The 18,246-nt window shown below is 43.9% G+C and overlaps 1 protein-coding gene across 2 annotated transcripts in view; it reads right to left on the bottom strand.

Moving 5' to 3' along the window:
• SLC1A3 (solute carrier family 1 member 3) overlaps positions 1-18,246 on the bottom strand; it is a 56,753-nt gene that overhangs the window by 37,254 nt on the left and 1,253 nt on the right. For both annotated transcript variants that reach the window (XR_013233014.1, XM_077346986.1), the window contains exons 2-3: positions 16,891-17,172; positions 1,792-1,929 (exon numbers count right to left, since the gene is read on the bottom strand). Coding sequence is in view for 1 of the 2 variants with exons in the window: in XM_077346986.1 (XP_077203101.1) it covers positions 1,792-1,929; positions 16,891-17,071 (319 nt within the window). In the remaining variant the exon portion in view is untranslated. The remainder of the gene's footprint in view (positions 1-1,791; positions 1,930-16,890; positions 17,173-18,246) is intronic.

Here is an 18,246-nt window from a genome sequence, read left to right as displayed (position 1 = left end):
TAAGTATTTGAAAGGTTGTCATTTGGAGGAGGGCAGGATGCTGTTCCCATTGGCTGCAGAGGAAAGGACGCGCAGTAATGGATTTAAACTACAAGTACAGCGATATAGGCTAGATATCAGGAAAAAAATATTTCACAGTCAGAGTAGTTCAGCAGTGGAATAGGCTGCCTCAGGAGGTGGTGAGCTCCCCCTCACTGGCAGTCTTCAAGCAAAGGTTGGATACACACTTTTCTTGGATGCTTTAGGATGCTTAGGGCTGATCCTGCGTTGAGCAGGGGGTTGGACTAGATGGCCTGTATGGCCCCTTCCAACTCTATGATTCTATGATTCTACAGCTAATCCTGCTTCTAGGGTTCAAGAATCTGCTCTTGGAGCCAGCCAGAGTCGTTCTTCAGATACAAAGGCAGTACTGCTCCTGCTTTCATATCAGTATTGTTGTTGGGATGATGTTGATCATCATCATCTCCATCACCATCTAGGTAGCTCCACCCTAAGAACCATTTCATAAAGTTCACGATGGAGATCCAGTGTTTACTGTTGCGTTGCTACTCCTTGCTTCCTCATTTGCAATGCAAGCTCAGTTTCATGGCAATAAGCCCCGCGGAGTAGACTTTCAGAGGATTTTGAGGAGACCTGCTGAGGATTGGTAAACATCTCCAAGGCATTTTCCTACTTTTAAAAGCCTTCAAAGCAGTACACAAAAGTAAAGCAAAAACATGGGGAGGTGGGGAACAAAAGGGAAGGAAAGCAGAACATGAAGAGAACTGGATACACAAATCAGCCCAAATGCAGCTGCAGAAACATCAATCTATGCTGAGGAGACTGGGGAACAAACAGATATTGACCTGGCACCAAAATTAAAACAGTGAAGGTGCCTCACATCTGTCTGGGGGTCTGGCAATCTGAGACGGCGTCTGGAAATGCCTTTGTGCCTGGGAACACACAAGCCGCCAATGTAGACAGGGTTTTTTTTACACATGGGAAATATGCTCAAACTGGCAAATGCCAATTAATCATTTATATTATTCAGACCAACAATAACTTATAAGATAATATACATGGCATGCTTTGAACCCAGAAAGCATTATATTCGCTCATCCATCCATCCATCCATCCATCCATCTCCAGACAGTTTTCAAGAGACCCACAAGAGTCCATGTTTGTAAAAGCCTCTTTATATCACAATGCCACCTGGGCACAGGACCAACCCACCCACTAGGTACAACTAGATGATCACCTAGGGTGCCAGGGGTGGAGGCGCACCAGGACCTGTCTGTCTGCCACCTACCTGTGGCCTCAGGATCTGCTGTAGCAAGTGGCACACCTGGGAGGTACCCTTGTGATCGGTGAGTGGCAAGCATGGAGCCTGCTACTTGCTGCTTTCTCAGAGTCAAGGTGGGGAGAAAAGATGGCTAACTCCATCTTCCATTTCCCTGCAGTGTGGTAGTGAGGATGGGGGGGTAGCTAGGGCACTGAGGCCTAGGATTTCCGGAAGCCTTGGGCCAGCCTAGCCTGGGAACCTAAAGTCAGGGGCATGTCTAACAGCATTCCCAAGTAGGTATGGCTATTATGGCTACATTCAGTTGGATCTTCTGCATTCCTTCCTAAAATGACTTCCCCTAGAAGTTAAATTGTCTTCGTCAAGACACGAGAGGTCTTTATGAGAAGTCTTTCTGCAGCAAATGATGACTTAATGGAGCATTTATCCTGGTGCGTTCTTTGCCATAATCTCTTTCTAAATCAGTACAGCAGCACCAACAAAATCCAGAAATGAGAAGTTGAAACCTGTACCTGTCACTAAGCTGGACACAATGAGAGGCAAGACCAACATCTGTAGCATCCTCATTAAGAGTTCCCCGGGGAAGGAAAAATATTTCACCTCTCGGTAGCTCAGGTGGTACGACCGGAGAGCAAATCCAAGGATGACTCCTAAAAAGAAAGAAGAGCAATGAGCAAATTCAGGCAATAAATAAAATAACACAATTCATAGAATGGACCTGGGACAGTTGCAGTGGAGTAGGTGTCTAAGTTAGGCCCTGACAGGAGTGTCTCCAGCTCTGGGTTGGGAAATACCTTGAGATTTTGGGGATGGAGCCTGAAGAGGGAGGCGTTTGGGGAGGGAAGGGATCTCAACAGGATAAAATAACAGCTATTTTCTCAAGACGAATGGATCTCTCTTGCCTGGAGATCACTTGTAATCCCAGGAGATCTCCAGTTATCACCTAGAGATTGATAGCCCTATCTGAGAGTACAGCAGGACTTCAGCCACTGTGGCTCAGTTGCAGAGTACATGTTTTGGACATTCAAGGTCCTAGATTTTATTCTGGCCATCTCCTGTTAGATGTTATCAACAGGGCTGGTTAAGATTTCTGCCTGAGTCCCTGGAGTATTTTAGTCAGTCCGGACTGAGGGTTGTGGTGGAAAATGCCATCAAGGTTCAATTGACTTCTGGTGACCTTGTAGGGTTTCAAGGAAAGAGGTGAACAGAGGTGGCTTTGCCTACCACCTTCCTTTGCATAGCAACCATGGACTTCCTTGGTGTTCTCCCATCCAAGCACTAACCAGGGCAGGTTAGAAATCTCATCTCAAAAGTAAATTAAAATGTTATGAAAAACTTGTAATGAAATAATGACTATTGAGCATAATGTTGTTCTAATGGCTTGATAGTAACTAAAAAGAAGAACAGAATTAAAAGGGGGAAACAAAGCTACTCCCTTTTGTCCTCAATTCTCCCCTGCCCCTTGTTAAGTATCATTCTCATCTACCCTGCTCTTCTGATCTTATAAAAGCTTCTGAGACCTTGAGATCATTCCGCATGTGTAGGATAATGCACTTTCAGTGTACTTTTGCAGCTGGACTTTCTTGTGCAGAACAGGAAAATCTGCTTCTAAAGTGCATTGAAAGTGTGTTAACTAATGTGTGCGGAATGGGCCCAGGTTAGCCTGGACCATCTGAGTGGAGGCAAGATAGTCCTGAGCAGAGAGCACTGAACAAAAGGAGCAATCGTCAGCTTTAGGGCAAGGCAGAATTATACCCACGTTCGAAACAAATCCGCGATCCCTGGCATTTTCTGTGCCAGACGGAAACATTTGGTTAGAAATCCCGTTTCCCACTCCACCCGCAGGAAAAGTAATAGGGATGTCTGGAAAGAGGAAACAAACGGCTTTCATCTGAAACAGATACACTCTAAGTTAATTCGGACAGAGTTTCTTGTTCCTGAGAGACTTCCACACAAGCCTTCCTTTGCTTGTGGCTCCTTGTGTTTCCCCTTGAATACCCAGTCGACAAAGGTCACTGCACTTCTGACCTGCCCTGCTGCATAGCAGGGATGTTTCCCTTTGTCTGTCTGTAGCAGTTCCCTTCTCCTGGGGAGTGAGTCGTTGGACTTGTAAGCAGAACTTGACATTTTGTACACCAGCCTGGCTGCCCAAGCTGGGTGGCTGCGTACACCAACTTGGAATGCCCTCGCGGATCTGTCTATGTTGCATTCAGTCGTGTTTTCCTCCAAGCAGGGACCACTGTAGAGCAGGGGTAGTCAACCTGTGGTCCTCCAGAAGTTCATGGACTACAATTCCCATGAGCCCCCTGCCAGCAAATGCTGGCAGGGGCTCATTGGAATTGTAGCCCATGAACATCTGGAGGACCACAGGTTGACTACCCCTGCCGTAGAGTATAACAACCAGGCATGGAAGAAACTTACATTTCTCACCAGTATTGCCCCTCATAAGGGGAATGCATCGAAGGATTAGAGCAGGGGTAGTCAAACTGCGGCCCTCCAGATGTCCATGGCCTACAATTCCCAGGAGCCCCTGCCAGCGAATGCTGGCAGGGGCTCCTGGGAATTGTAGTCCATGGACATCTGGAGGGCCGCAGTTTGACTACCCCTGGATTAGAGGAACAACTGCAGTTGTTTTCTTACAAGTAGCTCATTGATGATTTGGGCGACTGAGGATTTATTTATATTTATTTATTCTTTCAATTTTTACCCTGCTATTCCCAGCATCGCCAGCCTATGGCAGCTTACAACAGTTTAAAATAGTACACAGGCATCAAAACCACCATAAGAATTAAAACAGCCCCATAACAAGCAATATAACAGTAATTTATTTATTACATTTCTATCCCACCGCTCCCACAAGGGCTTGCGGCGGCTCACAATATAAAACCCCAATACATAAATCCAAAATTTTGGCGATTTCCCTCATCCAGAGGCAAATCTGGCCAAAACTGAAGCCCAAACTCTGGCCAAGACACACGGTGCAACTGGCTCGGCTATATTTCATGGGGAATCCAGGGGGCTTGATAGAAACACAAGAAGTACCCTCTGCAGCATCAGATGTGGAGTGGCTGCATCTGGGGCAAGCTCTCCTCAGCAAGGGTTTCACATTTCCAAATCATTTATGAGCTCTTAAACCAAACAAAGCCTCAAAAGAAATCCCCCCAAGCTGTTATACAGGTTTTCCCTTGACCTTTCACATGGGTAGAAGAGGGGGGGGGGAGAGGAGACAATCAAGCATGTGTGAAAAGGATGGGGGAAAGCACATGTTTTCAAATTATAAATTAATTCCACAGGCCTATTTCTTTTCCTGAAGTGCTATTCACTCAAGGGAAACGGCAGTTTTTAAATGAAACAGACCCATTTCATACGTTTTTATGTTTGGGCGCATGTACACAATGCGTCAACAGAGAATTTTAATCGTGTTTAGTGCTTTAATGATTCTCCCCTTCCATCCTCAAATATTCCTCCTTAACTTCTTTGAAGTTGTGGTGCAGAGTTGTAAGGCAGCATACATGCTGTCTGAAAGCTCTGCCCACGAGGCTGGGAGTTCGATCCCAGCAGCTGGCTCAAGGTTGACTCAGCCTTTCATCCTTCCGAGGTCGATAAAATGAGTACCCAGCTTGCTGGGGAGGTAAACGGTAATGACTGGGGAAGGCACTGGCAAACCACCCCGTATTGAGTCTGCCATGAAAACACATTGGAGGGTGTCACCCCAAAGGTCAGACATGACTCGGTGCTTGCACAGGGGATACCTTTACCTTTAACTTCTTTGAAGTATTTTGGCTGCACCAGAAATGGACCGACATTCTTAGTTTTGTTCAAGAAACACATTCAAGAAACAGAATAATCCAAAACAGTGTACAACTCAAGAGCCAATTTCATGATTTGTTTCTTTTGGTGGTTAGTTATACAAGTTGGTGTCTGTCTGGGTTTTGACTTCTATTTAGTACGTATCGTTGTAAAAAGTATGCCATGTTAACTTCACATGATGCTTAAGTATCTCTACTCAAGTGCAGTGAAACAAGATCCAGATCAGCAAAAATGGCTATGAGATGGCAAGCCAGCTGCCAGGATGCGGAATTTCAAGGAGTTGCTTCAAAAGAAGTCTGCAAAGGACCACTTTTCTAAAAGGCAAGATTATCCCAACCATGGACTTGAGCAATGGCTTGAAGATGGAGATGATCATAGCAAGGGAGGTGCCTGTTTTAGGGCATCCCAGGCAGATCGTATTCAGGGACTCCCTATGCCCATGACTAGCCCCTCCTTCTTGCCTGCCCACCCACCCACGTGCCCCAACCTGAGAGTGTCCAGGGCCCTGCTATGTCCACTAGTGGGACCCCCTACTTGCCCACCTATCCATGTGTCCCCGCCTGCCTGGGAATTGGATTGAGATTCAAGGGAAGGTAAGACAAACAGAGAAACAGAGGTCCTACTAACTGGAGAACTTCTAATGCTCATCACTTCAGCTCTTCTCAGAACAGATCCAAGAGGAACACAACCAGCAGCCCATGGGCCAAGTGTGGATATATGAACCTCTGCCACTAATTCTATTGACAATTGCTGATTCCTTCACTTGTCCACATTCATCCCTTTCTCCTTGTTTTCCTCTCTCTTTTGAGAAAAGAAGATATTGGTGGGATGCATGGATAACTGTGAAGGAACCCAAAGTTCTCAGTAATCTTTCCAATGATGTCTGGAGATTACAAGCCTTGAAGGGATGTATGTTTCTCAATGGGTACTGTGGGAGTTCAGGCCAATCTCAAAATGTTGCCTTCCTACGACAAAGGCATCTGTTTTTGAATGGGTAGTTCCAGAATCTTGGCATCTTTCCCTTAGCCCAACTGGAGGCGTAAGCCCAGAAGCTAAGTCTGGAGCTCTTTTGTATTTTATCTGCATACCAAAGATAATTGCCAGTATTAATTTTCATCCATAGGCTTCTAAAGCAGGGTGTGTGAATAAGCTGATTATCAAAGTTTCTGTTTGAAAAACCATCACAAATGTTTAATCCCACAATTGATATGGTTGCATTATTACAGGGTGGTCATAACTCAAGTCAAGCATCTTCAGCACCATTGACTGCCCACGTGGCTGGTGATTTGTGCTCACATGCCTGCAACGCCATGCGAATGCAAGTTACCTCCACCCACCAGAAATGCAGTTGCCACCCTAAGAAGAGTTTATCCTTCTAAGCCCGTTGACTTCAGTGGATTTTGAAAGGTGTAAATTTGTTCTGAACGGTACCAATAATATAGGCAAGAGTGCTGATTTCTAGCACATCAGTGCTCATTAATAACATTTTAAAATAATTACATAAATAGGAATGATATACCGTTAGTGATCTAGAAGAAGAAGAGTTGGTTCTTATATGCCGCTTTTCCCTACCCGAAGGAGTCTCAGCGCGGCTTACAGTCGCCTTCCCATTCCTCTCCCCATAACAGACACCCTGTGGGGTGGGTGAGGCTGAGAGAGCCCTGATATCATTGCCCGGTCAGAACAGTTTTCTCAGTGCTGTGGGGAGCCCAAGGTCACCAAGCTGGCTGCATGTGGGGGAGCGCAGAATCGAACTCGGCATGCCAGATTAGAAGTCCGCACTCCTAACCACTACACCAAACTGGCTCTACCAGGGACATCTAATTTAAGGAATAAATAAATAATGGAAAACCAGGCTTGTCCCTGGCAAACTGAATCAATTGTAAGAAGAGATGCTAAAGCTACCTTCAAATGCTTCCTCCCCTATCTTTCCCTAGCCACATCCATTAAAAAGTATCTGAAGATCCATTTCCTCCCGTATTTGAGTCCAGTTATATGGATGCCAGTTCCTAGGTGGGACTTGAGGATCTTCTGGAATTATAGCTCATCTCCAGACTAAAGAAAATGGCTGCTTTGGAGGGTGGCCTCCATAGCATTACACTCCACTGAGGTCCGTTCCTGCCCCATATTCCGCCCACTTCTGGCTCCGCCCCCAAAGTCTACAGGGATTTTCCAACCCAGATCTGGCAACTCTAATCCAGTAGCACTTTAGAGATTGACAGATTTGGGGGTGGGGGGAATAGCTGGCTCATGAAAGTTCTACTGAAATAACAGATTTTGATTTTGCCTGGGCTATAGGCAACATTTTAGAAGTATACTACTACTTTTCAATTTATTTAAAATGTTTAAATACGCAAAGGAGGAACAAAGCACTGGCTGCTTAAAGAATAAAAAAAATTATTGAAAAGACAAATAGTTTTGTAAAGAAGAGAGAGCCTCAGCAGCCTAATTGTCTAGCTGTTGTTCTGCATTCATTCTGTCTGTTCTGGAGGCAAAAAAAGGAGGAAGTACAGTCAAAGGAGCAGGAAGTCTCCAAATGAACCAATCAGGACATAGGAGAAATAGCAGGATGTTCCTAATCTAACTATGCTAAATACTCATCTCCGATGTCCCCTGTAGGGTATTCTTCATAATTATGCACACTACAGATCTTGCATATTTCAACAAAAAGCTGCCTATCGGATCGTCCTACATATAAATTTCTTTTATGAGTTACTGAGGGATGTGCAGATAATTTTCAACATGGAAAGGCTATTTTAAATATTTCCTTTTTTCATATTACATAACATACCAGGCTCCAAATACCTTTAAAAAGTAATATGTATACCCTTAACTCCCATTTAATGTTTTAATGAACTGCATTTTTAAACCAATTAAAGATTAATCTTTAATCTTGATTCAACTTATTAAAGCTCACACAGTTTATACTAGACACGACACGGTTAGACAATGGTCTCTCTATTTTAGTCATTAACCTTCTTGATTTCCTGAATTTTTATTGAATCCAGAGTATAAAGAGGTGACGGGGGAAAGGAAAAAGAATTCAAGAGGTTTTCCAGAAAACATTGCAGACTTAATGTGAGAATCCAGTTTTATACGTCATCCGAAATGATGACCTCTGTGCAAAGAAGGGTCAGTGAAATGTTTTCCTAAGTAAAAACTAACAGTGCTTCCAATCCAAGTTAAACGGGAACAGAAACATGGAACAAAAACTCAAACAGGATTCCGTGATCAGCTGAAGATCACCTATTAAGAAGTGGAGAACTGAGGCCCCAACAGTTGAATAAAATATCTCTCCCATCCACTTAGATTATTAAATTTCTATTCCACCCGTAAGGAACACAAATGCTAACACAGTTTAAGCCTGTAATCTGTAACATTCAATTGACTATGAGAAATCTATTGCATGCTCTTGGTTATGTCATTCTGCCACATATTCAGAAATCCCTTGTTTGAAAAGGGGGGGGGTTATTACCAGAAAAATGTTTTTAAGACTACAGCCATAAACAGATCGCAATCCTAAACAAAATGACACTCCTCTACACCTATTGAGTCAGAAGGGTATAATTCTGCTTGGAGCTGTGCTAATAATGCATCAAGAAGTCAGAACCGGATCTTTATAAGAACCACCCGTAATGACAGTGATTCTACGTCAGGGGTAGTCAAACTGCGGCCCTCCAGATGTCCATGGACTACAATTCCCACGAGCCCCTGCCAGCATTCGCTGGCAGGGGCTCCTGGGAATTGTAGTCCATGGACATCTGGAGAGCTAAAGTTTGACTACCCCTGTTCTACGTCATCCTAATTAGGGCATTCAGAAGTTTTTTCATGGCTCAACAGAAAGTTAATGGAGTGTATAAGAATGTAAGAATTGCTCAACCCAGCAAGCTGCCTCTAAGAATGGCCTCCCAGGAAAAATGACATGCAGAGGATTACGATAACTTCGTGCTATTGTTCGTTTCCAACTTCTAGGGGCCAGAGATGCAGTACATATAAGTTACACTGATCATGGATATAAAAGACCCTGAAAGACTTGTTTGACATGAATTTGTTTAATCCAGGCTTTCTCGGCTGTTTTACTGTTGAGAAACCCCTGAAACATTCTTCTGGATTTGAGAAACCCCAGAAGTGGTGCAATCATGCAGAATGTGGTTGGGATGCATAGCTGTGTACACACCCACCTGAGGCCCCTCCCCTTCCTATCCCCTCCATGCCCATCGTCAGTCATTGGAGAGGTGGGGGGGGGGCGCCCAGGTCAACATGACCATATATGGTCATATTACCCAATAAACATTTGTTGTTGTTAGGTGCGAAGTCGTGTCCAACCCATCGCGACCTCATGGACAATGATCCTCCAGGCCTTCCTGTCCTCTACCATTCCCAATAGACATTTAACAACTCTTAAATATGTATATAAAATTAACTCCCACACATTTGAGAACCCCTTCCAGGGCTGTCAAGAAACTCCAGGGTTTTATGAAACCCTGGTCTAACCCACAGTCTGTTTTAGAAAGCAGCATGACATCCTTTTACAAGTCATTACTCTGTTTGAAGAAATACTTCCTTTCCTTTGTCATGCAGGTCATTTTCATTGAGACGACCCTGACTTCTTGGTTCGGAGGTACTGCTAAGCAGACCATTTGCATGGCAAACCTGGGTGCAAACTGCACGGAGCTTTTATTCCAATCCCAGGTCGATTCAGTCCCTGCCCTCTACACAGAATGCGATTTTACGTTTATTGTGCGATATCTTAGAGTGCTTTTAATCCTCAATATTTTTCAAATCCGGATTGGGAAAGCAAGCTCCGTGGTAGAGAACCTCTGATAGGCCACACCTGCTCATGTGACAAGCTTGCCTTAAAGTAGAACCCCCTAATTTCTCTCAAATTCTGTCGTCCTGGATTTTTTCTCCCTTCTCTGCCTTTTTCGATCCTTTCCCCCTCCTTCCAAGTAAAGAAAGAGGCTCCCTGCTTGGCTCCTGTCCCCCCCCCCCTTCAAGAAAAGAAAGAAAGAGGCTTGGCTCCCCCACCCCTTCTGAACTACCCTAACCACATGCAGAACACTTTCCTGTTTCAATGGGGGGGGGAGGAAGACCCGAGTTCAAAGCGATCTGGATTCAACAGGATTGACAATGGAATAAACAAAGTAAGTGCAGACTCTGCCCAGGACTGTGAACTGGAGATAAAGGTCTGCAATTTTACACTGCAGGGCAAACACAAAACATACATTACTGGTTCAATTACAATGGCTTCTGAGACAAGGCTGAATACACTCAGTAGATCTGAATACCCTGAATACACTCAGTAGATCTCAGAAACTAAGCAGGGTTGGTGTTTGGATGGGAGGCTGCCCAAGGAATACCAGGTGCTGTTGACTTGGCCTATCGCCTATGGTTTGCCACAAAGTGTATGTAACTAATTTGTCGATGGTTATTGAAGGAACGGCGGGAGGGAAAAGGAGAGTCATATAGCAGGGAGAGAAGCTGTAGGAAAGGTAGCAGGATTTAAACCATGTGTAAATCCAAGCATATGAATCAACCAAAGCACAGTGTAGCTTAGCTCCAAATTCAGGTCTTCTCTATTCTGAACAAGCAAAAAGAAACTCTGCAATGCCTCCCTCGGTTATGTAAAATGCGGAGGTTGGCTAGCATGGCTAATATTTCTAGGAATGGTGAGCAAGGTAGAACAAGCCAATAATTCGTAGCCAGTTAGTCTCTGTAAATCTCGAGGAGATTGCTAATATGGTTATCTGAATAAAGCAAAGTATCAAAAGCATGAAAACCTAAAGAACATCCAAACCAGCAAGTCTGCTATTTTTCTGTTGGTAAAATATTACTACCCTGACCTGGATAGCCCAGGCCAGCCTGATCCTGTCAGATCTCAGAAGCTAAGCAGGGTCAGCCATGGTTAGTGTTTAGATGGGAGACCAGTAAGGAATTCCAGGGTCTCTACAAAGAGACCAGCAATGACAAATCACCTCTGTCTCTTGCCTTGAAAACCACACCCAGGGCTTGCTATTAGCCAGCTGCAACTTGATGGCAAGAAAACCCCAAACAATTATCCCTGAAAGAGCAAACAGTTAAAATATAGCACATGGTTAAAATTTTGTATACAATCGCTGATGTTTCAGTTAAAAGAGATGATGAGGAACCGGGTTCAAAGGAAAAGCTGCTTCTAGTTAGAATAGAAAATACAGGGCTAGCTGGCATGAGTTAATATAAGGTGTGTATCGTGATCTGCTCTACCCAAGTGTTATGTTAGCCAAAATAAATGTCAGTCTTGCAAATAAATCCACAAAAACTTCTAGCTCAGTCATATCAATGAAAGCCGTTTCTAGCATGATCCTGAAAGAGGATGGATGGATGGATGGATGGATGGATGGATGGATGGATGGATGGACGGACGGACGGACGGATGGGGAAGAAAGACAGGCAGACAGGCAGGCAGAGAGAGAGAGAGAGCGAGAGAGAGAATACCTTAACCATATTGCAGAAACATCCTTGCATGGTCATTTTGAAGATATCATCTTAGTTATCTCTAATGAACATGCAAAAGATTTTTTTCCCCATGCCTTTTTAAAGGCCCCTGATTATACCACAGAAATAGGATGGAAACTTTCACCCAGCATGGTTGAAAAAGGGCCTGCAGTAATGGGTTTGAACTACGTGTAGAGCAGTACGGTCTAGACATCAAGGGGGGGGGGGAATTCACAGTCTGAATGGTTCAGCAGTGGAATCAGGTGCCTAAGGAGCTGGTGTTTAAAGCAGGAGTAGACATGCAGGCTCCACCCCCTCCCAGGTACAGATACCGCGAGAGAACTCATGCTCAGAAGGAGGGGAGGGGGAGCAATGGAGGTGGCTGGTTTCCTAGCTTGCAGCCAACTCCATTAAGGCAGGAGGGAAAAGGCCATGGGCCCCGTCCAGAGGAGGAGAAAGCAGTGGTTGAAACAGGACAGAGAAGCACTCTTAACCACTATACCACAATTTACCACCACTTGTAGCAGTAGTCATCACTGTTTAAAATGCATGCAATATCCTAATTCCAAAATAGCACATAGCATGTATACAGTTAGAAGTGTTTTCAGATACTTAATAGCTTTCAGATAATTGTTTCAAGACCTGGTGTACCTGAATGGACTATAATTTATATCATCCCCCTCCCCCACTGGACAGTGGTAGATATGCAACAAGTGTACAAATGGTGAAGCTAACAGCATCTTTACTGAAGGTTTGAGGAGAGAAGTCGTGCATTTGAGCTGCAGGAGACTCTACACCTTGCTCCAATCAGCAAATGTGAAAAAAGGCATTTTAAAGCAGCACTTTCTTTGGCAAGGAATGAGCCTTGGAGGAGAAGCGTGTCTCATGGTTTAAGTGCCACACAGCGGTTAACACCCACTGTCCCGTCCCTGAGTGCCTCTTCCTCCAACTGGCTTGCCTGTCTGTCCAGCGACTAGCCAATCGCCTTCTGTCCCCCACCCCTGACCACCTCCTCCTCATTCCATTCCCTTCCAAGGCTCAGAGGCTGCAGATCCCTGCTGCGTGAGAACTCCCCCCCCCCCCGCTGGTGAGTTCCCTCAGGGGCCTCCAACCTGCAGCCTTTCCAGGTCCTGGGGGGAGGGGGAGGCCATCCACAGAGTTCTTCCACTCCCCCTCCCCCCATCTAGCACCCATTGTATTCCCAAATGCAACAGGCTTGGCCCCTAGTACTGACATAATTTCATTTCTGGAAGCTCTGGAAGGTAGGTGCTACATGAACTCAGCTTCCCAAATTTCATCCTTTGTAATAGACACATTTTATAGAATTCACTGCTTCACTGGAACTGGATTTTGCATGCTAGGTTTCATATTTACAATGGCCAAACACTATGGAGGGAAGAGAAGCAATCTCTATGACACCTTCTCCAACAAACACAGAAGTGGAAGCCATGATGGGGAAACACTTCCACAAGAAACAGCTTATGCTGTGGCTCTGCTCTCGGGAATGGTGTAATTTGGCAGCAGAAAAGTTAAGCGAGATTCCCCATTCCCTTTCAGGAGCTGTGAAAGGTCAAACTGTGGGTCCCTCCCTCCAAGTTCACTGAATCAAAGCTGCAATCTCATGTCCATCTTTGGCTCTAACCTTCCCCAGCTCATTCAAGCAGAGTGCTCACATGAATAATATTTTTGCAGACACAAGCAGCTGGAAGACTGTCAGAAATCATCCCAATGACCATTATGGAAAAAAGTGGGGAAGCATTTTCTTTCAATGATATTTATTGTTGTAATATCCCAGGAAGATACCTCCACCAGTCCTTCTAGTCTGCTGTTGAATGAGCAAGCGCTTCAACTGACATTACATCTCATCCTTCCTACAAGAACTTGTAGATTTCTGATGCATGAGTTTCACAAAGCAATCAATCTTTTGACTGAATAGTTTCATAAACTCTATTCTAAGATTATTTCTTGCTTGTATCTAGATATCATCTATTTGAAGAAGAAGAGTTGGTTCTTATATGCTGCTTTTCCCTACTTGAAGGAGGCTCAAAGCGGCTTACAGTCGCCTTCCCTTTCCTCTCCCCACAACAGACACCCTGTGGGGTGGGTGAGGCTGAGAGAGCCCTGATATCACTGCTCGGTCAGAACAGTTTTATCAGTGCCGTGGCAAGCCCAAGGTCACCCAGCTGGTTGCATGTGGGGGAGCACAGAATCGAACCTGGCATGCCAGATTAGAAGTCCGCATTCCTAACTACTACACCAATCTGGCTCTCTAATGAATCATTATGACTAATCCAAGTGGATCTTGGCAGCTCAGCACTGTGGCGATATGCAACCTGAAAACCCACTCTGAGGTTTTCAAGGGAATCAAGAGATTAAATGTTTGTTCAGATTGTTCAACTTCTTAAAAAGCAATAAACGGTCGCTCTGCCAAAGAGTATAGTTGTATTTTGGGAGTTATGTCTTAGATACTGACACTTCTAAAAGATCACATTGGCATGTCCACACTTCTCTCCAAAGATGAGAGCATGTCCCAGAGAGTCAAATCTGCTCCTGGAAATCAATAAAAGCATGGAAATCAGAAATTTAGGAGCCCTGTTGAAATGAACAGGACCTGCACACAGACATGGGCTCTCTCGTGTCCCACAATTTATTTATTCATTTTTAAAATTAAATTTATATACCACTGTTCCCGATTGGGCACATGGCGGTTCACATAACAAAAGAATAAAAACACAAACCCCATAAAAAACCATAATTACAATTACTAAAGGTGACAAGACAGCCAGCGAAAAAAACTAAAGTCACCAACCAACCAGGGCCAGCTTTCTGACTGTCTTACTGGTGAGAGTGGGGAGACAGATCTGTTTATTGTCAGATGGAGAGAAGGACATGGGGGATCTCAGATTGAATGGTGGGCCCCGCCCTAGCCTCAACCATTCCACGGGGCCTGCAAAAGTCTGCTCTTCCGCCAAGCTTTCAGCTGAGGCCAATGAGCCAATGCCATCGACTGGGGACCCCTGGAACCCACCCCCAATAGATATGCCATCTGATACAACACAAGGACTACAACCCATGGACTGCAATTCCCACAAGCCCCTGCCAGTGGACGCCAGCATCTGCTGGCAAGGGTTCATGGGAATTGTAGTCCACGGACATCTGGAGGGCCGCAGTTTGACTACCCCTGCTTTATACGGTTATATGTTAACAGTTGAAGGACTAAAAATGTTACAAGTTGCAAGTTTCATACCTTGTATTTTAATTTTATTTAGATTTAGACTTGTTGACCGCCACTCCCGGACCCAGCTGGCTTGTGGGGGTTTACAATAAAATTCCACAAAACCCAGACAAAACCCTATCTAATCCACCACCCACCCATGCCCGATAACAACACACCCACTGCCCTTGGGAGAGGTACCCCTGCCTAGATATCCAGTGCCTCACAACGAAGGACCCGATTTTTCTCAGCCCGGCCTCAACCCAATGCCCGGCGGAAGAGCTTCGTCTTGCAGCCCTTGCGGAACTGTGAAAACTCCGTCAGGGGCCTCAGCTCTTCATGGAGTTTATATTGTAAACTGCCCCTGAGCCACAAGGGAGGGCGGTATAGAGATTTAATAGAATAAAAATAGAAAGAAAAAATAAATCAAATAAATGAGTGTCAGTAGTGTACGTATGAGTATTTCACATCACGTTGTGTCCACGAAAGTGGTTGGAATATATTTTGGGCCAGACGTCTGAATTCGCTCCTCATCTCACTGAAACAGGCACCCTTCCTTCAAAATTCCATCACAAAAATAACTTTGACCTGTGTGTGTGATTCCTATAGAGATTTTGTGAGCAAACCGCATCTGTCCCTTTGGTCCTCGTGAGCCAAACTACTTTTAATAATCCCCCCAAAACTCCAAACACTTCAAAATAAGAGTATGGGTCTGTTTGCGGGAAGCCTAGTTCTAGGTCACCCCCCCCCCCCAGCCACTTGGATTAAAACTTTTCTTCTTCTCAAAATATTTTCTTTGAAACCAGAGAAAGTTGGCGAGATAATCTGGTAGTCTACTGTTTAGGATCAAAGAGGATCTGGTAGACGAGATAATCTGGTAGTCTACTGTTTAGGATCAAAGAGGATCTGGTAGACGAGATAATCTGGTAGTCTACTGTTTAGGATCAAAGAGTTTATATTCCTAGTGGTCCTGCCCTGCAGGACCACTAGGAATATAAACTCTTTGATCCTAAACAGTAGACTACCAGATTATCTCGTCAACTTTCTCTGGTTTCAAAGAAAATGAAGCAAATTCAAAAGATACTTGGTGTGTGCATCTACCTGGACAGTTTTTCAGATCTACCACTACTTATTTAGAGTTAATAAGAAGAAGAGTTCTTAAGTATTCTCTTTGGGTTATCATAAGTACAGCACGAAAAAAAAAAATCCTTAGACCCGTTTAATTTCTTTCTAAAACGTCTGCAAACATTGGCCTAATCTGCTTTGCAAACAATACTTCATCGGGCTGCTTTCTGTGTTCCTGGAACAGGTAGAGTTCCCATCGGCTACTGACTTTCATGATCAGCACAAGTGCTAGAGAGACCTTGGATGTACATGGGTTGCACTTCTTTGACAATGGGAAGAAGACCACTGTTTAGGATGTGCGTGTTCATTTCTTTGGAACAATCACTGGGCATCTAGATCCTTCTAGAATTTGTAGGTTGCTTAAAATGGAATGGACCCTCTTGGGGAACTCAGTGGATCTGTATTGAGATTGCAGCTGATTTTCTTCCAGAGTCTCAATTGTTTTGAAGAAGAAAAAGAATTGTTTTTTATACCCTGCTTTTCACTACCCAAAGGAGTCTCAAAGCAGCTTGCAATCACTTTCCCTTCCTCTCCCCTCATCAGACACCCTGTGAGGTAGGAGGGGCCGAGGGAGCTCTGGAAAAACTGCTCTGTGAGAACAGCTCTAACAAGACTATGATTGGCTCAAGGTCATCAAGCTGGTAGCATGTGGAGGAGTGAGGAATCAAACCTGGCTCTCCAGATTAGAGGCCAGTACACCACGTGATCTGACAAAACGGGCATCTGATTTAAGATTTTTTTAAAGGTGTCTATAAAATGATGTTTCAAGTTTCCTTCTGATTCACTTCTTTTGAATGCTCCTGACTTACATTCAATGGGTTTTAGCAAGAATGAAAACCATACTATGAATAATAATAATAATAATAAACTTTCTCCCAGCCTGGAGTAGTCAGAAAAACAACTTGAAGCCAACAAGTTCTTCTCAACGGGGAGGAACAGTGAATGATCTCATGATGTTTGTCGAGATTGTCTCGATTGAATTACTCACCCACAATGACCGCAATGACAGTGAAGATGACGAAAAAATTCTTCATCAGGTAACTTTTAACATCATCCTTGGTGATACTTTGGACCCTCTTTTTTGCCATGACGGTACGTTTCCGAACTCCTTGCTGGAAGCGTTCCATCTTATTGCTAGCCCTTGGGTCTTCTCCGTTACTCTTCGTCATCTGTATCTTGGGAATAGGCCTTTATAAATTTGCAATGTTACAATTTCCACAGGATAAAAAAAGGAAAGTTCTTTTTCCTAGAGCAAGGATAACAAAAAAACCTAAAAGGAGAGAAAGAGAGAGAGAGAGAGAGAGAGAGAGAGAATATGGATCAGACTACAAACTTCAAAACCATGAGCGATGGATGACATTTTATTTGACTGGAAAACAGAATTATGTATTTGCAAGAAAAATATAGCATGTTTCTGCAGGTTTTAGATGGAGCTACAATGCAACCCTAAGAACGTATTCCAGAGAGTAAGCGCCATTGAATAGATGTGAGTAGGACTCTAATTAAACATACTAAGAATCACTCGTCTTGTGCTAATCTACCTACTTCTAAATCTATTGACTTCATTGAACACAGATGTAGAGATGTAGAGCTGCTTTGGATCGCTCTGTTAATTTTTGATATAATATTGGATTAGGTTGCTACTAAAACTGTAGAACATGGGTTGGATTTTGCGCTCATTTGTTTGAGCGTAAAACGTCAGGGCGTTGTAGCTGTTGTAATGAAATAATTTTAGAACATAATGCGATGAAAGGAGAAAAGAGCTGTTTGCATCAAGGGAGAAGAAACAGAAGCCCAATCCCACCCATATTTTAAAGCATATTTTAATTTTAAAGGATGAAATCCAAGTACGCACTCAACGCTCCCACTGAAGTCAACAAGTTCGATCTTTCACTGGATCACACATTATCATCTGAATACAACCTTTTCTAGGAATCTGAAACATACAGATTTTTTTTTTGAAAAAAGAAATGGCGCTATCCAGCCTTCTCTGCACTTAAGATGAATTCCAGATGAATTCCAGCCATGTACTTTCCCCCCAGCGGGTCCTAAATGATCCAAATGCCTTGCGCTAGACTCATGGGCTAGAAACTAGAATCATCAAATTGTAATAATGGGTATTTATGGGGTTTTGTATGATTTTACAGCGATTTTATATTTTATTGTGAGCCGCCGTGAGACCTCTGGAAAACGGTGGTATATAAATCCAACCATTAAATAAATAAATAATTAAATAAAACAAGGGCATCTAAAGTTTTCATCTATTTCTGCAAGAGGAGCCGTTATTTTATTACTATTACTATTATTTACATTCACTACTCCTCTGCCTTGAGACGTCCTGTTC

The sequence above is a fragment of the Paroedura picta genome, chromosome 7 (genome assembly GCF_049243985.1).
Source record: "Paroedura picta isolate Pp20150507F chromosome 7, Ppicta_v3.0, whole genome shotgun sequence".
NCBI classification, from domain to species: domain Eukaryota; kingdom Metazoa; phylum Chordata; class Lepidosauria; order Squamata; family Gekkonidae; genus Paroedura; species Paroedura picta.
Note: the sequence above shows the minus strand (reverse complement) of the source record. Positions and strands in the feature narration are given on the sequence as shown.